This window comes from Agelaius tricolor, unplaced genomic scaffold (genome assembly GCF_023055355.1).
Source record: "Agelaius tricolor isolate 1412-34295 unplaced genomic scaffold, bAgeTri1.0.p SCAF_8, whole genome shotgun sequence".
Lineage (NCBI taxonomy): Eukaryota > Metazoa > Chordata > Aves > Passeriformes > Icteridae > Agelaius > Agelaius tricolor.
This window is the reverse complement of record NW_027269268.1, coordinates 10,440,645-10,465,855: the sequence shown is the minus strand read 5'-3', so window position 1 is coordinate 10,465,855 and position 25,211 is coordinate 10,440,645. Positions and strand designations below refer to the sequence as shown.

Sequence of the window (25,211 nt, the reverse complement as noted above, 5' to 3'; positions counted from 1 at the left end):
CAACATAAACCTCAATCAAAGGCCAGAGTATCCCCTAAATAAGGGGTTACACAAGAAAAAAAGGGGAATACACCTGAAGACTCTTTCAAAAAACCTCCCTATTCCTGCCCTAGCTGTAAGCAACAGGAAATTGAGGCAGAGTCATTGAAACACCAGAAACTGAAAAGCTTCTCCCTTTCCACTCCTATTCAGCCACACCAGTTACTACCCAGTCCAAACCCTGATCAGGGTGAGAGCCTGAATTGGAAGTTTTTCAGTCTTTAATTCAAGACACTGTTTCAAGTACCTGGCATTCAGGATACTGTGATCTTGTGGGCAAACATCTGTCTCAGAGGAGTGACAAGCAAAGAGCTCCCTGGGCAATTCTCTGCAGCACCACAGACTTTTCTAGCAGGGTCAGACCGTGTCTCCTGGCACATCTGCACTGAAGGATTAACTCCCCCTCTTTAGAGAGGCTGATTTCTTTTTTGCCAAGGACAGGTAACCCTTACTTTCCCCTGAAGGGACACTGACTATTAGCTTCTTTCCTAGAGCCAATCACCTGCAAAGTAAAAGCTGGAGCCTAGGATTCTTTTGGAGGTCTGAATGTACCACATAGCATTTTACATCGTAATATCAGGTTTAGTACAAGACAGTCTTAAGAAACAGAGTAAGATAACAAGAACAGCAGTAGCTTAACAAATGTGATTAACATCACTAAGCAGCATATGTTCTGTCCAGTTTAAAATAAACTCAGAGGAAAATATATAAAAAATTAAAAAAATTAGAAGTGGGAGAAGAGTTTAAGTGTTCAGCTTAGTAACAGACCAAGGTTTGTTTGCATCTTGTAGAGGAAAAAATGATTTAATATTACATTTAGTATTATTTTTTTACCTTACACAGAAAAGATATTTTGAAGTGATCAATAGCCGATCAAATTTAAGATAATAGGATAATTTAATCTTCATGATATATAAAAATCTATGTTTCTGTAGAGAAATGCAAATTTATCTGGAACTGAGTTTCTGAATGTGGGTAAAGTAGATATGGTAAATTAGATTAACCTCCCTAGTAAGTGTTCTTTGTAATTATATTTTACTTCTAAATTAAAACAATTTTTAAATGACCCTTACCAAGCACTTTGCTGGGGTTGGTGTCCAGGCGCAAAATAGCCATTGCTAGAGGAAGGGTCAGAGAGATGTAATACTTGGAGTCTTGGAATGGTGGGAATTCTGGGAGAATCAGATAGATTCTCATTGCCTCAACATCTGGTGGAGAGCTGGACAGCTGAGGAATCAAAAAGCTTTCAAAGCTCTTCAGTATCTAGAGACAAAACAAAACAAAAAAGACAGCTTATCCTGGGGGATAGAGCACCTACAATGTAGATGATGTTTAAGGGTTGATGAAATGGTAAAAGCCTGTTTTCAAAGTCAAACCCAGAGTGAAAAAACCTAAAACTATAAATGTTATAGCTAAAAGGGGCAAGGGGAACATAAATGTTTTCATCCCACAGCTCTGCACTTGTGAAAGAAATCCTCTGAGTTAGACCAAGTTATACAACCATAAAGTACTCAACTCCTGACAGACACACAATAACTACAAATAAAACATACACAGAGTTTATTTCAGCAGACATTCAAGTACAAATGCCATGAGATAAAACTTGTTTTTAAATAAAAGACATTTCTGAGGAGGTCAAAATCAGCTCAGGTCAAAGGAGAAGTATCATTAAGTGTCTGGATTTCAGATTTGCAATACAACCTTGGCCCAACAATGCTGCTGGTACTTTCAGCCCTAATTTTCCCCTCTGAATATCCAAATCTCAGGAGTGCAATACCTGCTCTAGGAGAATAGAGTGCTGGGAGTTCATCAGCTTCTCAAACAGCACTCTCGTGGAGTTCAGGTCAATCCCTGGGATCTTTGGACTGGTTTTAAAATGTTCATCGATTCTTTAAAAAAGAAATCACAGACAGGCATAAGGTTAAGGAAGAGACCCCATGACCTGAGTATTGACATGGCCTGAGAGTGAGCAGTAGAGAAATGACCACTAGAGAATTCATAAGACTAGAAACAAAGACTCTCCCTTCCTAATTCCTCTGGGCCTCCGTTAGGGCTGGGATTCTTGCAGAGAAACACTTCATCAAAGTCTTTGGTGTCCCCAGGACTCCTTCACTGACTTAAGAGCACTGTATTAGACACCCTGAAGGGGAAGGTAGCTATTAAAGACAGGATGCATTTGTCAGTTTGATGGTGTAACCACATGAGGAGCTGAACACAGCCTGCTGCTGTAGAATGGTTATTCCAATAAAAGCACAGGCTCCAGGCTAGAATCAGCTCCCCAGAGACACACTGTGGTACAGAGCACACCTGGGGCTGTGCTCAGCAAAGGTAGTGATGGCTGTGCTCAGGCACACAGCCATGGGAAAGCTGCTCCCCCATCCAATCCTGTAAGGCAAACAGGCCTACACGGCCTCAGGACACGGGAGGGATGCACTGGAGTATTTCTGTCAAGTGCACCTGACATGAGACTTCATGTATAAAGGTACATAGTTAAATACAGCCTCATTTAAGCCTTCAGAATTTAACATTCACTTGGTTGAATATTTTCTTTAGAAGTTAAGTCCTGCACTAGCCAAGACACCACTGAAGTGGAAGAACAACTGTATTTGGCTCATGAAGCCATAAACTCCACTCATTTCCACATTCAAAGGAGATGTGAGACCATTTAAAGTGACTCAGCAACTTGCATACCTCAACAAGGGTTTTAAACCAACATGACACAACTCTCCTGATGCAATAACATGTCACAACACTAGAGAAGAAACCACTGGACAAGCAGAAAAACACCAGAATAATTAGCAAACTATCTTCAAGTTGCTCTTGGAATGTATTACGCAAAGATTACTCAGAGTAAGTTTTTCTTCACCTAGTTACAGGTCATTTACTCATCACATCACCAGAAAAATTTCTCCTCCTCCTCATCTTATGCTGTTACCTCATCAACATTTACAGACACAGCCAACACAAGCCTTCCCAACCCACAGCCTTTGACTCAGCTACGTGTCTTACAACCTTGTCACCACCTATTGTGGGTTACACCCCTTTGAAATTCCTCCTTTTGCAAGCAGGGCCACAAAACTTTCCACGTGTGATGTCACCTAAAAGGAAAGCACTTCCTTGTTGCCCCAATGTGTTTTCAAGAGCAGCCTGTGTGGAAGTGTACTTTCACATGCACCAGCTAGCTCAGCTGGGTGAGAGACTATTCAGATACCTGGCATCCCTCATTTCTCTTAATATCTGATTTCTATCCCTCTCTTTAAAGACATTGGTATCTGCTTCATAAGGAAGAATAACAGTTGTGGCAACTCCAAGATCTCTGTGCCACTTACACTACACTCACCATGCACTCACTTAGACCACTTGCCTTCCTTACCCAGCTCTGACCACCCCACCCCTTTAGGGAACATCCTCTGCCCTCATCTCCTGCCTGATCAAAAAATCAAATCCCACTGCAGAAGTGAGTGAAGCAAAGGGATTTCAGTCTGCATCAAGGGAAAGCCATACATCTGGAAATGTGGCACTTACTTCTTCTCCAAGAAGCTTCCATTCCAGCAGGCAGCTGAGGACAGTATCTGAACAACATTACTGATTGCAGCAGGAAGAGAAAAGAAAACAGAGATATAGGTTATGAATGGACGCCTCAGTAAATATCTTCATCTCTCTTCCCTTCCTTTTATGGGAAACAATGTCAGGATAACCCCTTCAGAGGCACAGAGGGCAAGACTTCATTCAGGATCATGTAAGGTCCCTCTTTGAAAGGAGGAATTAGTGCCTCCCTTACACCTATTCTGCCCCTCTCATGGCAGGCACACTGGGGAAAGAATTTATCAGTCTGCTCACAAGTTCTTGTTGCTACTCATGAATTTTAAGCACACAATGCAGGACAGCTTTAAAATCAAGTTCCCACCCACCACCTGCAATGCTGAGGCAGCCTCAAATTCCTCTGGTTTTGTTCAGAAGCTCTCACCTGGCAGCCTTGTGACTGGCAACTCCTCCCCTTGGAAACGACCAAGAACCACACTTGAAAAGGTTGCTAAATTTCAAGTGAAAGCATGGCACGGAAGCCAACAAAACTATTTCAATAGAACTTTCAACAAAAGGCTTGTCCAGTGCCACAATACCTACTTGACAGAATTAGAACTGTTCTTTTCTAAAAGCTTTTGCCTCCAGACATCTATAGTTTCATCATTTATTAAACAGGTGTAACGAGTTTCATTTATGGTCCGGAAATCATCAGCAGGCAAGGAATTCTGTGAGAAGATACAGATTTCAGCAAAGACAAGGCCAGTAAAACAATTCCTTCCTATCCATAATCTCTGTTTTAATAAATAACTGATAGCTTCCTTAGTGTGGTCTCTGAAAAGGTTTGGTTAGAAGTTTCTGACATTACTAAGAAGTCCAAAAGGGAAGGTATGAAAAAATTGAGGGGACAAAAAATCCTCAAATATATTTTAAAAAAAGGAAAATAAAAAAATCAAAATATCGTTTCCTAGATGTACCAAAGCCCTTATAAATACTGTCATATGTAACTATAGGCTTAGTACAGTTATTTTAGACCTATTTCCATGCCTCAAAAGTTTATCCCAAACACTTCTCGAAAGAAAAAAGAAGACAGAAGCAGAAAAACCAATTCAGCATTCAGCCCTCCATCCAGCACTGATTGACAAAATCCCATTGTATGTGGCTGATGGTCCTACACACCAACCATGCAGAAGACAGTGCCACAAGTGGAAAACAGCCCCCTGCTACCAATCTGCAAAGACTGGATTCCCTTCCCAGCTGATTAAACTGGAATCAGTGTCTTCCCAATGGCTTTGATGGGCCTCTAAAGAAGGGCAACTTTCAGCCACTGAAATTGGAAATCCCTGTAAAAACTGCCAGAGCTGGTAAGGTTTGTAAGGCAGAATGGAGTCCAAAGAAATACTGCCATTCCAGAAGATTTTAGCAAAAACAAAAGCTGTGCTGTGAATGCTGGGACAGGGGAGAAGACCTGAAAAGATACTTCCATTTGGTTTACCTCGTATTTGGAGCAAAGCACAAAAGTTTGGTCTCCTCCAGAGAAGATATGTTTAACAATGTGGTATTTACAGGCATCTGTTTGAGAAAGACAGAGCTGTGTTAGAGGCTGATGAATGCAAGACCCTATTTATACTTTCTCCCCTCCCATTTGCACTGCCAGTACATCTACAAGGAGCACCTGGGTCCTTTGAAGGGCCTGCTGAAATCAGCTGGAACTCAAGCACTGTAGCACTTTCATAAGAGGTACACAGGAGGGGGAAGTTGTCATTTTTAAACTGCAATAGGGGCTTTAAAGAGAGAACAAAGTGTTTGGAACAGTATTAGTAAAGTATCAGTACAATTTCATGAAGTCTCAAGATTGCCAGATGCTGAGCTCTGCCATAAAAAGAGAAAGGGAAATAGCACACATTAACAGAGAGAGCAAAAGGTCACCCAGAAATGACCACAGTGCATTGGGGACAATAGGATGGCTTTCTTTTGGCATTTCCAGAAAGTTCACAGAACAATGTTAAGATGTCTTTAGACAGCCATGGGTGAAGTTATTTATGTTCATCTGCCATTTCAAATCAAGCACAGTACATACCAGGTTTCCCTGAGAGTTGCCCATTGTGAGCTGCCCAGTGACCCTTGACAGGAGAGGGACACTTCACATTGCAAGTGTGCCCTGTTCCCAGCTGGCCTCTTGTTCCACAGCCAAATGCATAGATCATTCCTGAAGAAGGCACAAAGGCTAAAGTGTGATGTCTGTAAGAGATGGGCACAGAGTTTGGGCCTTGTTTAACAATAAATTAAGAAAAAAAAACCCAAAGACCAAAACCAAACAAAAAAAAACCCCAAAACCAAACCAAATGCAGCCTAGAACTTACTGTCATTTTTCCTAGGTCAGAAGCTGGTGCCAAGCAGCACCTTTACATGGGCACCAATGCTCAGTTTTTGCCACCTGATGGCACCAGTTTGTGGGATTAAGCCCTTTAGGTAGAAAGGACAAAGAGCAGCCTGTGCAGACACGCAGCTGGTATCAGGCTCACAGGATCAGCTTAGTCACTTGCTAAGCCTGTACATTCTGAAAGGCAACCACACAGCACCAGTGCTGCTAACTCACTTTTCATTAAAGAGCCTGGAAACTTGTGACCAAAGGGGCTTCTGCTCTACAGTCTTGCTGAATTATTAAGTTGGGAAGGTATCTTTTACAGGTTAGAGTGCAGGGTACAACCCCAATTAAAAAACCATCGAGTTTAGAGGGTCTTAAAATTCTCATGGAAAGTAAGATTTAAAATCCTTTAGCTTTGATACATAGAATGCAGAAGCAGGACTATTTTCTCCTATCTGCATGATTCAATACAGCATTAACCTCCACCAAGGAAAAGCTTCTGACTGCACACAGGACTCACCTGCCACAAGCAATCTGGGACACTTCACTGCCCATGAGCTCGAGAACTCTTCGGGGGTTCACCTCATCATTCATGGAGTCGTGGCCCAGCTGCCCGCAGGAACCTGCACCGAAGGTGAACACCCCTCCACTCTGTTAGCAAACCAAACAGCAGAGCCTCCATTTAGGGACCCAGAGCCCAGCAGCATCTCTCTGACTACAGTTTCAGTATGAGCTCAAAGCTTAGGCAGAGACTGATGGTGATCTTCAAAAGATTCAGAAAAGAAACTTGGGTTCTGCTAATGCAGCTTTCAAACAAGCAACCTTGCCACCCATCAGAAACTAACAGAATTATCTTCAGGTTATCTCTGCACTAGACAAGCTCCTACAGAACTAGGTCTCTACAATGTTATTTTTCTCCACAGGAATCCCAAAGTCAGTTGTTTAATTCATTTTACAGTGGAAAACACCGAGGCTCCAAAACAGGAAGCAACAACCACAAAGTGGCAGAGCCAAGGCAAGAACTGAGCTGCTCCCCTTCAAACCCTAGCCCTGTCCTCTGGCCACTAAATTATACACCACTAGGAAGCAGCAGGTTTGGAACTGAAAACCTCTTGTAAATGTTGTGACTGCTAATGTTAAACACTCATTCATTTTAGTTTCCATCTTACTCTAATGCACAGTATTACTCTATTTTCCAACAAAATGCTATTTTCACCCCTTTGGTTAATTTTTTTTCCTCCCAAAGCTATTCTTTTTAAGTTATTCACCTGAGTTTTGCTATTTGCTGCCATGGATTATTAACATCACCACCTGCAAAACCAGCAAAGGACTGTGTTGGGAATGATACTCAGAATAAATAATGAGGCTATACTTTCCATTTAGTTTCTTTTACTGGGGTCAGAAGGAATAAAGTAAGTTATCTGTGTTTTTCTACCACTACACAGAAAGCTACTGTGAAACCACCAGGCAGGTGAGCCAGTGGCCAGGGTTCCCAGGTCAGCACCTTTACCTTTGTCAGGACTGCAGTGTGCTCCTCTCCACAGCTGATGTAAACAACCTTCTGAGAGCGCAGCAGCTTCACGTGACACGGGGACTCTCGGTCTGCAACGAAGCCAAAGGAAATAGAGCAGCTGCTCCACAAACACAAACCTGCACGTCCAAGAAAAGCACTGCCAGTCTGATTTTCAGATGTGGTCCATGAGCACAAGGGAAACCTTTAACAACTGTGGAGAAAAAGGCCCCACATGGCCTTGAGTACTTCACTGATGCTTTTCCCCTCGAATTCTTAAAAGGTTTGACTGACTCAAACAAAGTTGTCCAGAGCAAGAGTGCACATGTTGATTATCTTGTATAAATTCAACATGCATTTGCTGTTTGGGAGACATGGTAAGTGCAGCCTAGATACACCCACCTTCAGCTTCATGCTCCACTTCACACTCCTCAGGGATGACTGCAAATATTTGTTTCTAAAACCTTATTTAGACTTTTTCCATATAGAACAACCCTGACACGTGGGAGACACTTGTGCAAGACACGTGGTAAGTTGAATCCCAATGTGTATTTAAATACTCAGCTTTCCTTCTCTTGTCATCCCTTAAGCAGAAGATCCTCCTACTTGCAAAGGTTAATCACAACCAACCATTAAATGATGCTTTTCTCCTCCACTCTAACTCTGCCACCCCTAACCATTTAAAGTCTGTCTCCCAGGGATGAATACAGTAAAAATAAAAGCTAAGCACTTCAAAGAGCAGTAGGCACCCCAAAACAATTAGATATTAAGGGGAGCAGCTGCTTATTCCATACCAACAAAAAGTCAGGTTTCTACCTATAGAAGTTACTAATTTCTTAAGATTCTCACCTTAGGATTTGAAAGCTGCTTTTTTACTGGGTAGTGAGAGAAAAACAGTCACACTTCTGTGAGTTTAGAATTGAGAGCATATTTTTGATTTATCTTTTTCTGTATTTTAGCACTCTGATCTTTCTTTTCACAGGAATGACACTTCTCTCTACAGCATAATTGTTAATAATAACAGTGCTGCAGAATACCCATGTTTGCAGACCTTGCTGTTCATGTTTGACAAGTCTAATTCACACTGTCTTATCATGATTCACTTACCATAAATACCACATATTTACTACAATGCCAGGCACTGAGGGGGAAGCAGAATATGATCCCTGGCCAGCACCATCCCACAAGCTGATGCCTATTCTGTTCATTTAAGATTAGCCCCATGTCAGTGTAAGCCTCTCATATGTAAACTGCAGCTTTGTTTCAATTAGAAGCATTTATCTGCCAGTTTACATGGAAAGGACACTGCTGCTCTTCTATTAGATCAGCCCTACTTTACAGACAGTACAAGGTATCTAGGTGCATGCTAGGTATCACATCTACACTCAGAAACCTGCCTAGATACTCAAATCTGCTCAGAAATTGTGCAGAAACCTATAAAGAGGCTGATTTGAAGCTCCAAAGAAAACCTTCCATTCACTTGTTTTATTCCAAAAAGTTAAGAGTGTGTGAACAACAAGCAGAAGAGATCTGGGCTTTTCAGATTAGAAAACTACCATTGGCACTGTGTGTCTGGTAAACTGTGCAACAAATAAACTAGACAACATTTTACAGTACTGAGATATTCAGTGCTGCCATCCTTTTGAAGCATATAGCTGCTCACCAGTCAAAACCATGTTGGGAAATGAGGAGATGGGTTCAGCCTGCTGTTCTGCAAGGAAAGCCTTTGCTCCAACCAACTTCAAACAAACAAAATATGGGCAAAGTATTTTTGAGAAGAGGGAGGAAGAATATGAGCACTTTCTTTGATATCTGCATGTTGACAGTCACACTTGAAAGACCTCCCTTTTTAACCCTCCTCACTTAAATGAACACCCACAAGGGGAAAAAACATGTTTCTATTTCTACTAGGTATGAAAAGCCTGAAGAGACAGAGACTTTCTGTGCCATCTCATCCCAGGAGGAGCTGCTGAGTGCTACAGACCCACTCAGTAAAAACACACTGCCAATGCAACAGGAGACACCAGGCAAAGGAGTCTGTCCTTCTCTCACCTAGGAGCAGAATTTTCATACCTCGTTCATCACTTAGTCCCAGCTGTCCTGAGCTGTTCTTCCCCCAGCCAAACACAGCTCCTGAGAGAGAAAGGGCAAAACTGTGGGCTCCACCTGCAGCAACCTGAGCCAAAGGGATCCCATCTAGAGACTTGACTCGCTGTGGACTGGCTTGGGAGGGACATTCTTTGCCCAAGCCCAGCTGACCATAGCTGTTCTGCCCCCACGTGAAGAACTGGCCATCTGAAACAAGGAAAGAAAGAGAAAGTTAGCCAACAGAAAAGCAAGTTTGCCAAAATTAAAAATAAACAGTCCTGGAGGCTTTGCTCCCACCCAAGCCGCATGATGAAAAGAAAAAAAAGCAAAATCAAGAGAGACATTCTCTGCTAAAAAAAAAAAGAGCATGGCCTGAAGCCACCAGGCAAATGAACACACAAGCAACTAAGTGCAAAACACAAAATACAACTGCTGTAACAAACAGTGCAATAAAACCAGTCCTCATTTCACATAAAACAGTAACAGCCAAGGAAAATTTCAACACAAAGGAATTAATTACACACATTTTTCTAAATCAAGATGGAAAGCTTTCAAGCATTCCTGCCATCATTCACCAGTGAGACAGTGGGTGGTCTGTGTGTAATGTTTTCTTTCTTCATAGCATTGGCAAAGCTCTTCCTCAATATTCATGGTACCTGATCATTTTATAGCATCCCATTTGGCCCAAAAGCAGTCAGAATATGAGATGTCCTTGACTTATTATGCAGAAATATGCAGTCTTGGACACTGTGCAAAATAACAGCACAAATTTTGGTAATTAATAACAGATGTTACAGTACCTGCTGCCAGAGCCAGGCAATGCCAATTTCCACAGGAAACCTGCAGTATCGTCTGTTGGTTCAATTTCTTTATCAACCTAAAGATGACAACATGATTTTAGAGTAAGTGTCCACAAATACAGTATCACCTTAGACAAAAATTACCATTTCCACTCAGATACCTGGTGTACATACACACAAAATCCAAGGGTTTGACACTGAGGAACAGTGCCTTGAAGGCAATACAGATCCATATGTAATAGATGCAAATCTGTGGAGACCTCTAGACACTCAACTAGTAACTCAACTACATTTCCTGCTATAACACTGAATCCAACCATCTGGAAATGGTGAAAATAGCTGGTTCTTGGTGTCTCTTTCACTATTCTTTTTCAGGCACTGACATTTTTCATGCTGTTATGGGCCTAGCAGATCCGGTGAGTTACAGCACCAAACCCTCTTCAGTGCTTTGTACAGAAAATAGCACGTCAAAGGTTCAAGTTATTCCACAAAAATGTTATTTTTAAAATGGCACTAACGCATTGCTATGAGAGCCTCTCTCTGTTTTATCAGAACCACATGCAAGTTAAGGACTGTCTTCCCATGGAGCCCTTCAGCTCAAATATTAATCTTTTGTCATTGAAACTCTTCTTTTAAATTCTGTTTTGACAAAGACAGCCATCCTAGAGAGACATTCCAAACTTCTGCTTTGCACTGGATCTGCAGTGGCACACCAAATGAGACTGCATCTGCTGTCAACACAGCATGATAAAACACCTTGAAGTACAAACAGCATTTCTGTTTTTAAATACTCCTTCATGCACCTCCTTGTTCTGTGCAGAACACTGTGGCATTTTTTATAGAGGAAGCTAAGCACAGGGCAGAAGGTCTGTTCAGCCCAAACCTCCTGAGGACTTGCAGGGCTCAGGGAGCAGCAGTGACAAGGAGAAGGAATCACCTTTATCCCAACATGAGAAGGGCCCTATTCCTGCCACACTGAGAGAAAGTGAGCAACCCTGCCGAGGTCTCTGGTGTCGAGATGACCCCGAGGTGTTAGAAAGTCTCTTTTTCCCAGCCCTGAGACTGAAGAAGAAGATGGGATTCCTTGGCTGTCACTCTCAAGGTTGTTTATTTTTTCTTATCTATAACATTCTTTCTCTCACCTGCTGAGGGTCTGTCTGGCAGGTCAGCTTGAGGCACACTGACTGCCATCAGGGCGGTGTTATCTTTTTATACTAAAAACTACATGTACTTTATTTACAATAATTTTCAATACCTATTACCTATGTTAGGCAGTTCCCCTCTACCCTAAACCAATCTAAAAGTGCCACCATCACAGCAGAAGATGGAGGCTAAGAAGAAACAGGAGGAAGGACAAGACACACCCAAATCCCTCCATCTTGCCTCCTGAACTCCCATTCTAAAACCCCAAAATTCTGCCTTTTCACATAGAAATTAACAATCATTCTACTTAAACTGTGACAAATTAACGAACATTCTACTTAAACTCTTGTGGCTTGTACATCTTCATACAAAGTTGGTGATTGTTTCCATGGGTTAAAATCAAAGGCACAGGTGTCTTTGACTCCGTGCCAGGGTCTCGAGTCCTCCAGGGCAGCCAGAGGAATGTCCTGGGTTCCGCCACAACCCTTGCTGACCAACCCTTGGTGAGCAACCCTCCAAGGAGCTTCCCTGAGGAGAGCTGACCCTGCTGAAGGCTTACCTTGGCACTGTCACTGCATCCTCTATGGTGGTGAGCCCCAGCTGCCCATCGCTGCCGGCGCCCCAGGAGAAGAGCTGGCCCTGGTCGCTGAGGGCCACGCTGTGCGACTCCCCACAGGCCACGTGCACGATGTGCTGCCCGGCCAGCGCCCCGATCGGCTCTGCAGAACACAGGGACAACGTGATGCTCACAGCACCCGGCCCACAGCCACACACGGACACCAGGGCTGCGCAAATCCCCGCACAAAGCCATTCAGGTGGGAGCCCTGATCCCCAATTTAGTTTTAAAACGTGTCCTACAGGAGAAAAAGCATCAGGTTTACTGAAAATGTGTCACTGCTGAGCACGGACAGCGTCTCTGCTCACAGCACTCATCCCACAGTGACACACGGACACCAGGGTTGCGCAAACCCCCGCGCAAAGCCATTCAGGGGGGCGCCCTGATCCCCAATTTATTTTTTAAACAGGAGAAAAAGCATCAGGTTTACTGAAAATGTGTCATTGCTGAACTCTTCTGAAAGCCTGGTTCAGAAGGTCACGGAAGGCAGGCAGGTATACGTGCCTCAAGCACAATGGCAGCCAGCCTCAGACACACAGGAAAACCTATCAGGTTATTCAGGAACAGATATCCCAGAATTGACACCACTCAGTTTTGATTCAGGGATCACCCAACACTGAGAAGATAGCAGACCTTGTAAAACATATTTGACCTTCCACAGCTCTCATGTCCAATGAAGATAAGTCATCCAGAAAGCTGGATGTCATCCACAACCCATTCACCTCACCTTGATTTATTGCTTGATGGGTATGTGTTACAACACCCTCCATGCTGACCTTGGAACAAGTCTGAACCTATCAACCCATTACTATCACTGTCAAACACTCATTTAAAAAAAGTACCATATAAAGGAAGCAAAATGAGAGGAAGGAATAAAATTTTTTAAATAAATCATCACTCAAGTCCTCTGGAAGACAACCCACAATTGACTTTTCATCATTACAGCACGTTAGGCAACTGAAGCAGGTTTAAGAACTACTCTAAAAACATCTTTAACCAAATCTTGCTCATTACACAATTTTTACAAAGGGGCATGAAAAAACATCTTGTTTTTCAATAAAACCACACAACTGATGGCAAAGTTCCCTGCATGCCAGAAAGAAGCAAAGTTGCTTTCCTTTTTTTTCCCTGAACAAATACAAGTCTTCCAAGTGGACGAAGAAATATTTCACCCTGTAAGCTGCAAGGCAGTGATCAGTATTAGTGAAATCGCACTTGCCTGGGACATGAGAGGAAAGGGTCATTACATGTCATTCCATAAAAATGATACCCCACATTACAGGCATCCAGAAATCATTAACACACTTAGCACCAAAACCTGCTTGCCAATTAATCTACATGTCTTAAATGACTGTAGAAAAAGGTACCCCTAGGAGGGCTTGCCTTCTGTGTTCGGGAATGAGAAAATGAGGAGAAAAATCCCTAATGGATATTTTTGAAGAAAAAGGTGACAACTATTTAACTATATATTCTAGCTGAGGAAATTGCTTCATTTCACTCAAAATACTTCATGGCAACAGAGGGGCAGTTTACAAATAACAAGCACACAAACATCTTAGGAGGGCTTGAGACCTGCCACCCAGTAACACCCTGCAGCTCTTTGCAGCAGCACTCATTTCACCCAGTCCCACTGCCAGGTTTGAGGGTGGTAACTCAGTTTAGACACACAGCTTCCCACTTGGGCCCACAAGCACCCAACTATAGCACTGCTTTGGCAGTCTGGTTCATGTTCATTTACATATACATAAATATATATATATAAACGAGGGAACCTATTTTTATCTGAGAGCTCTAAACAACCAGCAGCTGTAAGGGCTGATCAAGGTCAATGACAGCCAGCAGACAAGGTGTCCCAGCAGCACATGTGACTCTGGTCTCTTCCTCTCAGACACCCAGCAAGGCAAACATTACCTGCTGCACTGTGCCCAACACACCACCTGAGTTCACACAGGTGCTTCTGCAACCTCAAGGTCCAGAACTAAAGCTGCTGCTGGAGAGGATCATACCATCAAAAGGAGAGCAGGACAAAGCCATCCACTTCTCCAAGCAAAACCCTTTGATTTATGAACCCCACGATGGTTTTCATGAGAAAATGAGGAGAAAATGAGGAGGACCACTTCACCCCTGCTGGAAGGGTGCACTGAGACTTGTCTGTTAGCCAGAGCACCTGAGCTCCTAAAAGTGGTCCCAGAGTCACCAGCCAGCCCAAAGCTGCTCCCTGCACACCACCAAACACTCCAGGGAGCATCATGAGTCTGACAAAACAGCAAACATGGACAATATGGGATGCTGGGGCACCCACAGCAGACACTGTTTTGCTGCCTGCAGCCATGTAAAACACTTCCCTGGGAAAGCAGTGTTTGTCACAGTAAGTCTTATTTCCTGCAGGAGCTGACCCTGAATCACTCGAGCACCTTGGGGAGGTGAAAGAAGACTCCAGGGACCAAAGATTAGCATCAGGAGCTGGAGGAGGCAGGATTCTGACCACAGCAGTACAGCAAATAGGGAAAGAGTACCTTGAGGTATGTGGCTGTGGCAAGGACTTCACACACTGGGACACTGAGAGGACACCCAATAGGTCTAGAAATTCCAGGTTCTTTCAGTCCCCTTTGGCTCCATCTGAAGTTTAATTTGGCAACACAAATGTGACCTTGCTCTACGTGCCATCCCAAGAGACAAATAAATACCAGCTCGTTTTGAAAGGCTGCCCTGTGTCACTGAAAGCCTTCAGTGACTGCTCTGCTCACCACTGGAACAGAGAACAGTCTCACCTGCATAACCACAGACAGAAAAAAACCCCATGCCTGCCTTGGAGGTGAAGCTCTTTGCCTTTAGAAAGGTGATGTATGGCCCATCTTACCACAATACATTCCTGAGACCTTGTCAATAGCAGTTTGCCTGAAAAGTCATGAAGAAATGTAAATGCCAAATAGTTTCAAGTTTTATACACTCAGACATGTTTCTTTCCAGAGATGGAAAAAAGCCAGCCTTCTCCTGGGATCACAGGCTGCCCAGGCAGTCCAACAAGGGTCCCAGGTCACTGTCAGTTGCCAAATCACTGAATGTACCATCTCTCAGCTTATATGACATACCAAAAACATCTATCTGACAACTACTTCTTTGCTGACCTCCCATCCCTTCCTCACATCAAAATATTAGGTGTTTTAGTGGTTGGTATACATTTAACTTCCAAAGCACCACAACACCATTATTCACTCCATAGAGAAGATGTATCACTGCGTTGAGATGAAGAGTACAAAAGGTGAAGTTTATTCCTGGCTTTCTGTCTTGTGTAATTGGTGAATAAAACCAGTCAGGCGGGGCTTAACAGGCAAAATTATCTACAAAGCTAAGCAGAACAAAACCCTGAAAGCAACAGGGAAGGGCTGAAGCAGTTATGCAATAGAGTGTTTCAACACCTCATAAAACCGTCAAAAAACAAACAAAAACTCCCAAGTTCCAAGAAGTAGACACTGAAATAATCTTTTCTTCCTGAAGCTGTCAGCAGTCTCAAAACAGCACCAATGTTTAGAAGTCATTTATCAGTTTTTCATATCTGCTGGAGTTCCAGTTTTGGTTTCTCTCTTCTGTCACTTTAACTTGTGGATCTCAACAGGAACAGGTATACCAAGGCTTGACTTTTTCTGGTTTTAACCCTGTTAGATCTTTCTATAAAATACACTGGAGTAAAGAATGAGGCAAAAATCTTCAGGACTGCCCATCTGTGAATGGTGACAGGACTGTTCTTGTGTTTTCTTCCTTTGCAAGGACACTCCAGCAAAAGCTGAGGATAAGTGGAGTACGTTTCTACAACTCAACTTTGACAATCAGTGCATTTAGCTTGAAGGTTTGGGAATGGCAGTAAGGCTGCGACAAGAATGAAAACCCCTGACAAGCTCACCATCAGTCCATAGCTTCTCTATTTATAAAACAGGGCCCATGCTTTGCCCCTACATCTCTGGAAAGCTATACAGGATCTTCAGTGCCTGCAACTGCTAGAAGCACAAAGCACTCACTTAGTCTGCTCTAATTAGAATGCACAGGCAATGAATGATTAATTAGCTTTTGTACTCCTAGTAATTTTATCAGAGAGTTGGTACACCCTGTCTATGTATAGCTTCCAGCTGCTCACAGGACAGGCTTTTGGTAGAGGATGGGGCAAAATCCTTCAGCCATATGTGTACCAGGATGTACAGGAACAGCACCAGATGGCTTCTGCTGCCTGGAAACTACACAGAAACCATCAGCCCTGAGGTTACACCTTCAGTGGCAAAATCTGCATTTTGGTCAGAAGAAGCTGTGTCTTGGAAGCATTTCAAGTGATTCCAGTCTGCTTGGACATCTGGTCAAAACTCTTCATTGTCTCTCCAGCTTGACAATAAGCAACTCAGAGCATTTACTCTTCTTTGTTGTTGGTGTCTGCAAGGAAAGTGCTCAAAGATTCTCAAAAATATGTCTTACTACCTTGCCCAGATAAGAGATGGTAGAAGAAACACAGGGAACAGAGAAACAGGTAAGCTAAGGTAAGAAATTCCTCTGGGTTAAATGCTAGCAGCTTGCAAGTCTCAGGGACAATGAGCCAATTTCTTTGCACTGCCATGCTTGTTAATATAGTCCACATCCACAGTGAGGATGCACGAGCATTGTGCAACCCAGATCTAAAAATCAGAAGTGTGAGATACGATATTGCAATGCACAAGGCAGCTGAATATTCAATCAGACACCCAGAGTGACCTAAAGTTCACCTGTATAATCATCCTGTTCTCTGAGTACTGAAAAGCCTTAATTCTTGTAGGAAAGGAGCAGAGTTCTCTCCTTTTGGAGATTAATTTCACCAACACATTAAACCCTCTAACAAGGTGACACTAACAGCATTAGCACCTAGGGAAGCATGATTCAACAGCCAAAAACTCTATAAAATCTGCTACTGCCTTCAACAAGCACCACAAGAAAATGAGAGAAACATCATGGTCCAAACTGATCAGTCACCACCATTTCACTAAGCCACTGTACAAAAAGCAAGTAAGCAACAGTGGATCTACCAAATGCCCTGACAAGATCTTTATACATTAATTAGTAAATTTCAGCTGACTACCCAGTCTCCAATGGCACATCCCAAAGATGTTTCTGCATATGGATATCATGGCTCTCCTTTCAGGCTGTGATGAGCTTCATGATTTCAGTCCTATAGCAGCAGCTGAACATTAAAACATGTCTAAGTGCTTTAAAGAAACTGGAAAAAAAGAGAAAACCAATTTGCAACAATCAAAATGCTTGCAACTGAAAGAGCACTAAGAGAGAAGATATCTTCCTCCTCTTACAAAAGTTTTTCCTTTTTCTGTCAGCATAACTTCCATGTCCTAGTTTTTACCAGTTAAATAGCAGTAAAATACCAGCTATTTAACCAGTAGCAGCACAAGTACACTCATCAGCTTTTCCAGAAAACATCATCCCCAGTGGAAATGTGATTCTGCTACTTGGAAACTGGTAACTGGGGAGGGGGAAATCATGGTGTTTGCCAAGGCCTTTTTGACCCTTCCCCTCTCCCTTAAAGCTCCCAAGAAGGACCCTCTGATTTCCCTCTGCTCACTTTCAACTCTGACCACCTAGGCATCCCACACTCCAGCTGTCACAGGAAACATCTGGAGCCCTGGAGCACGACAAAGAAATCAGACTCTATAAACCACTTAAACTAAACACAGACCTTGCAAAGCTGTCACGTGCTTTTTGAAAACATAATCTAACCCAGCCAGCTAAAACTGCTCCTGTGGCTACACCACCTCTGCAGGCTGTGGTTTGTCAGCAGTAAAATCAGAGGGAGGTGCACAGGGAGGAGGTCAGAGCTCTTGGACAGTTTCAAGAACACACCTTGGTGACTCTACATGGCATGGCCAGGCAGATGAGACACACAACACGTAGACAGCTGGAACCACCCTGCCTGACACCAGCCCTGCTCTTTGCACAGCGTCTCTGAGAAGGCATTACATGCTTGTTGCATCTTGTGCTCGGATTATGTGACACTATTGCACACAAGGGGGTGAGAAACGCTGCGCTCTGCACCTGCACAGCACCAGACTACAAGAGCAAAGCCCATGGGGAGCCCACATCCCCACCATATGACAGCTTTCCTCACTACCTGCCTCCTCTCACCTAAATACAGCTGCACACCTCATGCTCAAATCTCTCTTAGCATGGGGCAAAAACTCTGAAGTATGGAGCAAGCAATGCTTACATCAAAATGTGACATCCTCTGACTTTCAACACCTTAAGTTTACCATATCCATCAAGAAGGCTGGGTTTTACAAGTCCAGTTTGCAAATCTTGAGTTCTTCCTTTCCTGAACTTGGTGAATTGGTGCTAGGCTGGCAGGAGAAAGCAGAGCAGTAGGAAGAAAAGCCTGATCAGAGACAGACAGCAGCAGCACTGAAGCTGATAAGACTGGTAATTTGGCTACAAGGGAGGAAATGTAAACAGAGAGTAGACTCACTGAACAAAAAGTAAGTGTGGGGGGAAGATAGCAAAGGACAGAGGACAAACCAAAGCAGGTGACACTCCCCCAGAACATGGCTGATCACAGCAGTGGCAACACAGTCCATAGGTCAAGGCTGAGAAGTTCCAAGCAACAAAAGATTCTGCAGTCCCCTTTCATCCAGGTGGATTCTTGATGGTTTGCCTGCACGATACATGTGGGGTACTGCTCACTCATTTATTTACCATGGCTACTTACATTCTTAAAATCTGAGAGAGGCTGGCTCAGTTATTAACACTGCCTTCGCTTTCTAAGGCTGTTTCTGGCCATGTCAAGGCAGGAATGAAAGAGCAAGAAGTGAGACACCACCGTGACATCCCAGGGTGTCACATCACATATACTTTGCCAGCTACTCCCCCTCAGAGCTGTGAGCTGACACCTACCCTGAGAAAGAAAAGCCCTTCCTCAGGCAAAGACAGAAAGCCCTCCCCATTTTGCTGCCTTTTGTCTAGAGGAGGACACAGCCTCTCTGAGGAGCTGTAGGATGCAGACTGGCATGGGCACAGACAGCTGGAGCAGGCTCCTGGAAAGGGCTGCTCAGGCACAGAGGGCTCCAGTCTGGCAAGCATCAGCTGAGAGATGAATCCACCTTCAGACCCTGGAGGTAAAGTAGTAAGGACAGTTCTTCCAAAGAAATAAACCACCATGAGTCGCTACAGAAACACAGGGAAAACTTATATTCAGAAAACCCAAAGAGACCCATTTTCCTCCTCAGGTTATGGAGAGAGCTGCAAAGGTGGTCATTCAGCCAGGCCTGCTGGCCACTGGCAGGCAACACAGAAGCTGTGGCTGGTCCATGACTACTGAGACACCCCAAGGTCCAAGATGTGCACCCCAGCAAACCCCACAGCTCCAAGGCAGCAAGTCCAAGGTGGGCAGGATGCACTAAACCTTGGCATAATATGAGGATGAATACCAGAAGTGTAAGGGGGAATTAGGGAAATGGGTGCCTAGATGCCAGATTTGATGGGCTGGTACTACACACTGCAAAGCTGTGACATTTGAGAGTCTCACTCGTGGCAGGCCCAGGCTTTGGTTAAGTAACACGAATTTCAAAAGCACTTGATTTGCTCCTCACTCTGTTCCCATTTATTTCAATCCTGCAGTGGTCTGCATGGGAGCAAGACAAAGCCATATTTCTGAAAAGCCACACCTGCACAGTGCACACTCAGTAGAGCACCTCTGCCCTTGCTTTCAAGGGCATTCCCATCAGCTTCACAAATATGACTTGAAAATATGTTACTGCAAACAAGCATGGTGACTGGAAAAGGGGAGGCAAAGGATGCAGTTCTATTAAACATAAAAAAAAAAAAGTATTAATTTTATCAACTGGGCATTCTGACAAAAGATATGAGCATCTGTAAATTCCTTTTTGGTGAGGTTTTATAGGCAGGCAGCTGTTTAAAAGGCGGGTCAGGTGTTGAAGAGAGTGAGCGTGTCTTACCAGCTCTTTCAGCTATCAAAAACACCTATATCTGATAAGAAGTTGTTTCACATAGATCTATGGCAAAAAGTCCTATTTCCAATACAGCTTAAGGAAGAACATTGGGCTGTCTGAAGATAACTAACTGAGTTATCAAAATCAACAGCCACCAAACTAATCAAATCTCTCCTAGAAGCTTTGACTCTCAGCCATACTTACTCACCTTAACCAAGTCATCACTTTTGTCCAGCACAAACAACTATTCTGACTACAAAAAGGTTGGAGCATTCAGAAAACTTGCATCTATCACCTCCAGCTTCTTCCCTCTCCTTTAACTCAGCACACACAGCTACCCAACCCATTTTATCCTGAACACATCTTGCAGCCTCAGCATGCTGGCAGGAAAGGGCCAGTCATTAGTGCCACGCACCGTGCCAAGGTTTCCTGCTCCTTCCAAGCCAGGCAGGCAGGCAGCCCTTATTTCATTGGCAGGCTTTTATGTCAGCTGCACCTTCTGAAAGCCTCTGAAGAGTATGCATGGTACAGGAGTGACAGGTAACAAATACCACAGAGGTAAGAACAATTTCAGGTTGCCAAATTGCCCTACAAACCCCCAGTCAGAAGGCAAAAAGCTGGTCATTCTTACTGCAGCTCTGCCTTGTGAGGTAAAGGAGCATTAAAACTGTCTCTCATGTCCTCTGTAACAACAGGTCATACTGACTGTAAAAAAACTAGCACCTTGTTCCCCTGAGCTCATCATTGTTTTTACCTCTCAGCAAAATGAAATCAAGAGAAGAATCTGGTGATACATCTTTGTTTAGAGACGACTTCAGAGTTGCATCTGACAACACCTTACAGCCATTTTAGGTGCTGAGTAGGTTTCTCTACTGTCAAGAAATCAAATTTTTACTTGTTTAGGCCCTCCTAAAAAGCCTTCTCTCTCCTCAGTGTAGGTTCTTCTAGTCCTACAGTCTCAGAAAATACTGGCACAAGTCAGTTCACATGATGAAGACCACACAAATTTTAAAGCAACCCCCACTATAAATATCTGGCATATTCAAATCCCTCAGCCAGCCAATTCAACACAGCACAGGCATATTTAAGGTATCTCAGGGAAAGCACTTCCTTTTCTTCTCACTCAACCAAATACCAATTGTTTCGAAATTAAGTTAATTCTAAATGCTGACATCTAATTTTAAAATCCTTCTGAAGCCCAAATGGCATCAATTCAGCTGAAATTGACTCTCCATAAAGCAAATCCACTGCAGCCACCAGTGAAGGCACAGCACCCTGAAATAGCTCGGTCAGATCCTGTGATCCATCAAAGGAGCAAGAGGGATGAGTACAAATGAACATACCCAACTTCTGCAAGGGGTGACCAGTTTAATCACTTTTGGTTTTTTACAAACAACTTTTATAATGAGTGCTGAAACATAAACATACACAGCTCTTTGTCTGCAACCTGCTCAGGACAAACACAAGCCCTGCCACCTCTCCTCCAGAGCTGCCAGGACCTCGTGGCTGACTCCTCACCCACCGGGAGGAGGCTAAAACAGGAAGATCCACACACACTGTCCTTCCAAGCAGGTGGCACATCTGAATTCTCAGCTGTTCCAGGGCTTATGATTCACAAGCATGCTGCCCTGACCTGAACACTGAGCTCTCTGCTGCTGTAATCCAGTGCTGAGGCTCAGCAAGAGTGGACTAACATCTGAAAAGAAAGGCCACTCAGTTCAGAGAAATCCAGAAGATCTGGATCACCTAGGTTGGTTTATTCGTTTGTTTTGGTGGTGCTTTCCTCCTGCTTTTTGAAAGAGAATGAAGATTATGATGATATCTCTATCAGCAGCTATGAGCAGATAGACTCCACAGTGCACACAAAGGTAGTGCTCCCCTGCAAATTTGCATCCAGACAGGGAATTTTGTAAAAAAATCATAGGTTTGTCTGATGTATCTTATCAGACAAAAGGTTTGAGGCAAATTTGGCTTGAGACATTGTTCTGTAACTCTCTTGAGACACTAGTTACCAAAGCCCAGTGAGTGACTTCTCACTAGCAGAAGTCAAATGAAGTCCAAATGACTTGAACAAAACAAATCTCTAGAGCTGAAAACAAGTTTGACATCTCAGACTTGAGCAGGTTTTTAAAGCTTTACAAACTACTAACAACCAGCTAGGTGTTACACACTCCTCTGTAACTCCATCCAGAACCCAAAAGAGCCTTTACCTTAGGTACCTCAGCCTGTCCTTTGTTCTCCAGCATGCACACTCAGATAAAATACTTATCTAAGAATCATCATAGGGAGCCAAAACATCATGGCAGACCTGAAGAAAATCAATCCAAGTGAAATTACAGGACTGAAAAAGGAGAAATTTAGATATACTTAAGAAGAATAGGGTTTTTTTTTCTAAAACTACTGCAGTAGAAAATTATTGCTTCCTATTAGAAACATACTGTATGTTATCATCTGATAAATTTCAGGAGATCAATGCAAACTCAGACTAATTTTGCAAAACAGCAGGTTCAATATTTCACTACCAAATTGCCAAGTTGCTTCTCCTAAGACATGGTCAGAGACTCTGGAGACTTCAAGGGCATAAGAACACAAGTGAGAATTAGGGCAGGTCAGACAGAAGCTTTATTAATCATGGTCATGGTGAGAGAATGAGAGAACACTGGAACAGCATTCCTCTCCCTCTGCATCCCTGCCAAGTGATTGCAGAGACAAAAACTACAGAATGATTCTGGGAGGAAAAGGAAAAAAAAAAGGGGTGAGGAAAAACAATCATGAAAGTATTAACAAAGCCAGATATCCACCCCTAAGTGGGGTGGATGCTTCAAGTACCTCACTAATCATCATGAAGAAAAAATGAATTGGTAAGCAGCGTGACAATGTGATAAAATGGCTTGTGGTAGAGCCATGGGAGTGCCACACCTGGTATCACCCTGGTATTATCAAAGGAAGAGAGTCTGAAACACTAATAAGCAGTTAGCATTTAGTCAAAAGGCATGGTATTTTAGTTAGGCTAAACTTCTTAGGCATGCTAAATATTAATTTTAGCACCTCCATGTAAAATAAAGAGGAAAGGACAATTCCAGAAAATAAACCTCTACTGACTTATGCTCTTTCAGTGGCACGCACTCCCCCAGTAATTTCTTTTCCCTGTAGAGAGGCATAAGAATCACTTTGCCAGCTGCTATCCCCCTCTCCACATTACATCCACAAGGTCAGCAGATGTGACCATAAACACAGCTTTTAATTAACATGTTTTCTTGCATTTCAATAGGTGCCCTCCAAAGGGCTCCTCCAAGAGGAATTGCTGAAACAATTCTGCACCACCGTTTGACATTTTCATGAGCAGCATGAATGAGAAGCAAAATTGAATAGTGAGAAATAAAAGGGAGTTTCCTCTCAGGGAAGACCTAGGCAGCAGGAAGGGGATCACTCCCCCTCCAGGAAATCAATGCAGCCTTCCCAAGGCTCACAACCCCCTGCAGAGTTTTGTATCTCTGTGTTACTCTCAAACACAGCCAAGGCACTCTGTAAAGCCCTGAAAAGCATTTTTGAAGTCCAGAGGAGGCTCCCCAGGGGCTGCCTGAAAGGGACAGTCAGGATTGTGTCACAGCCTCCTACATCAGGAGATGGAGCTCACTTCAAGCTGGGCAGAGGTCCCATTTCCAGCTGCACTCACAGACTTGACAGGACCAAGCCACAGGGCAGGAAAACCAAAAGACCTCAACCCACATTGCCCTGTCCAGCAGAGGCTGGAGAGATGCAGCTCCAGGACTCCCAGTTCCTGGCATTTCTCCCATTCTCTACTGCAGACTCCTCCTGACGGTCTTCTCTAGCATTTCCAACAGCCCAGGACCCTGTGTCCCCACATGCATCTTCATCACCCATCAGGCATGGCTTTATTCACAGGCCCACAACAATGGAAAACAGAAAAGAGCAGCTTCAAGAGGCCTTTCTACACAGAAGGTATAAGGTTTATACCATCTTTATCCCATGCAGAGGAAGTGGGGGTGAAAGAGGAAGGCTTGATTCTTCTTGTTCCCATTTGCAAATGAAAACTAAGAAATTCAGCTCCCAGTGCTGCAAGACAAAGCACAGAGGAGTGTGTGATGGGGCTCTCCCTCAGTTTACTGTTACCACAAAGGCTGCTGTGACTGTTCACTGTAAGCTAAAAAGAGCAGCTGTTCCTTGCTTTACAGCACGTCCCTCCCACCTGCCCCAGCCAGCAGAAATCCCACTGGAGGCACAGCCAGTAATGCTATGTTGAAACACCCATTTCTCTGGGATGGCCACAGGCTCCTCAGAGAGCAGCACTGCAGAACCTTTTTCAGAAATAACATAAACCTGTGGGGTAGGTGGGATGTGGTTTCACATTTTGGTGACAGACCCTAATTTAAGGGTAGAAGAAGGGCACTTGGGATCAAACACAAAGAAGCTTTCATTTCTATTTCAGAAGCTCAGATGGGCCCTCTTCTACTGGTCTAGCTGAAAGCAGGATTACCTAGCTGAGAGGTCTACACCTCAGCATTCAGGATTCACCAAGTTCATTCCAGCTCTGATCCACTTGCTGTGAATCCTCCCTTTTCACCAGCAGCTTACATTTGCTTAATTTTATGGGTAAAACAGCAGCATAGCCCAAAGATGTTTCTCAGAGTATCTTTGGAGCACTCAAAACAGCACTGAATTTCTGGGGCCTCTGCACTAGTCTTGAGCTAGCTGGGTGATTTGCAGGATGAAGTATCTTCAGCAGTTTGAGCTGAATATTCACTAGGCTTGGCTTCCTTTCACCAAGCATCTCATTTATTCCAGGGCCTAAATTTATAGAAGATGCACACAGAGAGGACTTCAGCACTCCTGCTATTCCCAATCTCTTTCAGTAATTGTCTAGAAACTACTGTAGGAAAAGCAAGAGAGGGCAGATTCAAGGTGAACTCCTCTAATCCAGCACCCTGGTCATCCAGCATCCAACACCTGCCAACTCATTTTGAGAGAGAGAGACAAAAGACACTGATAGAGGAAAGGAGCAATAGGGTCAGTCTGGTCAGATTTGCACACACTGCATGGGGAACTGAGGATATTTTGTATACACTTTCTCTCTCTATCACTAGAAGACCCAAGCCCTACAGAGAGCAGCTTGCAGTTTGAGGATTTTTTACTCTAA

At 43.6% G+C, this 25,211-nt stretch overlaps 1 protein-coding gene across 3 annotated transcripts in view; it reads right to left on the bottom strand.

The window, feature by feature from the left end:
* Positions 1-25,211, bottom strand: part of HERC3 (HECT and RLD domain containing E3 ubiquitin protein ligase 3) — a 44,169-nt gene that overhangs the window by 13,138 nt on the left and 5,820 nt on the right. For 2 of the 3 annotated variants that reach the window (XR_011679908.1, XM_071431625.1), the window contains exons 3-13: positions 12,030-12,189; positions 10,328-10,404; positions 9,513-9,734; positions 7,440-7,531; positions 6,450-6,580; positions 5,642-5,802; positions 5,057-5,133; positions 4,165-4,289; positions 3,565-3,624; positions 1,817-1,928; positions 1,113-1,302 (exon numbers count right to left, since the gene is read on the bottom strand). Coding sequence is in view for 1 of the 3 variants with exons in the window: in XM_071431625.1 (XP_071287726.1) it covers positions 1,113-1,302; positions 1,817-1,928; positions 3,565-3,624; positions 4,165-4,289; positions 5,057-5,133; positions 5,642-5,802; positions 6,450-6,580; positions 7,440-7,531; positions 9,513-9,734; positions 10,328-10,404; positions 12,030-12,189 (1,407 nt within the window). In the remaining 2 variants the exon portion in view is untranslated. Of the gene's footprint in view, positions 1-1,112; positions 1,303-1,816; positions 1,929-3,564; positions 3,625-4,164; positions 4,290-5,056; positions 5,134-5,641; positions 5,803-6,449; positions 6,581-7,439; positions 7,532-9,512; positions 9,735-10,327; positions 10,405-12,029; positions 12,190-25,211 lie in introns of those variants that run through there. The other variant, XR_011679909.1, reaches the window with a different exon arrangement.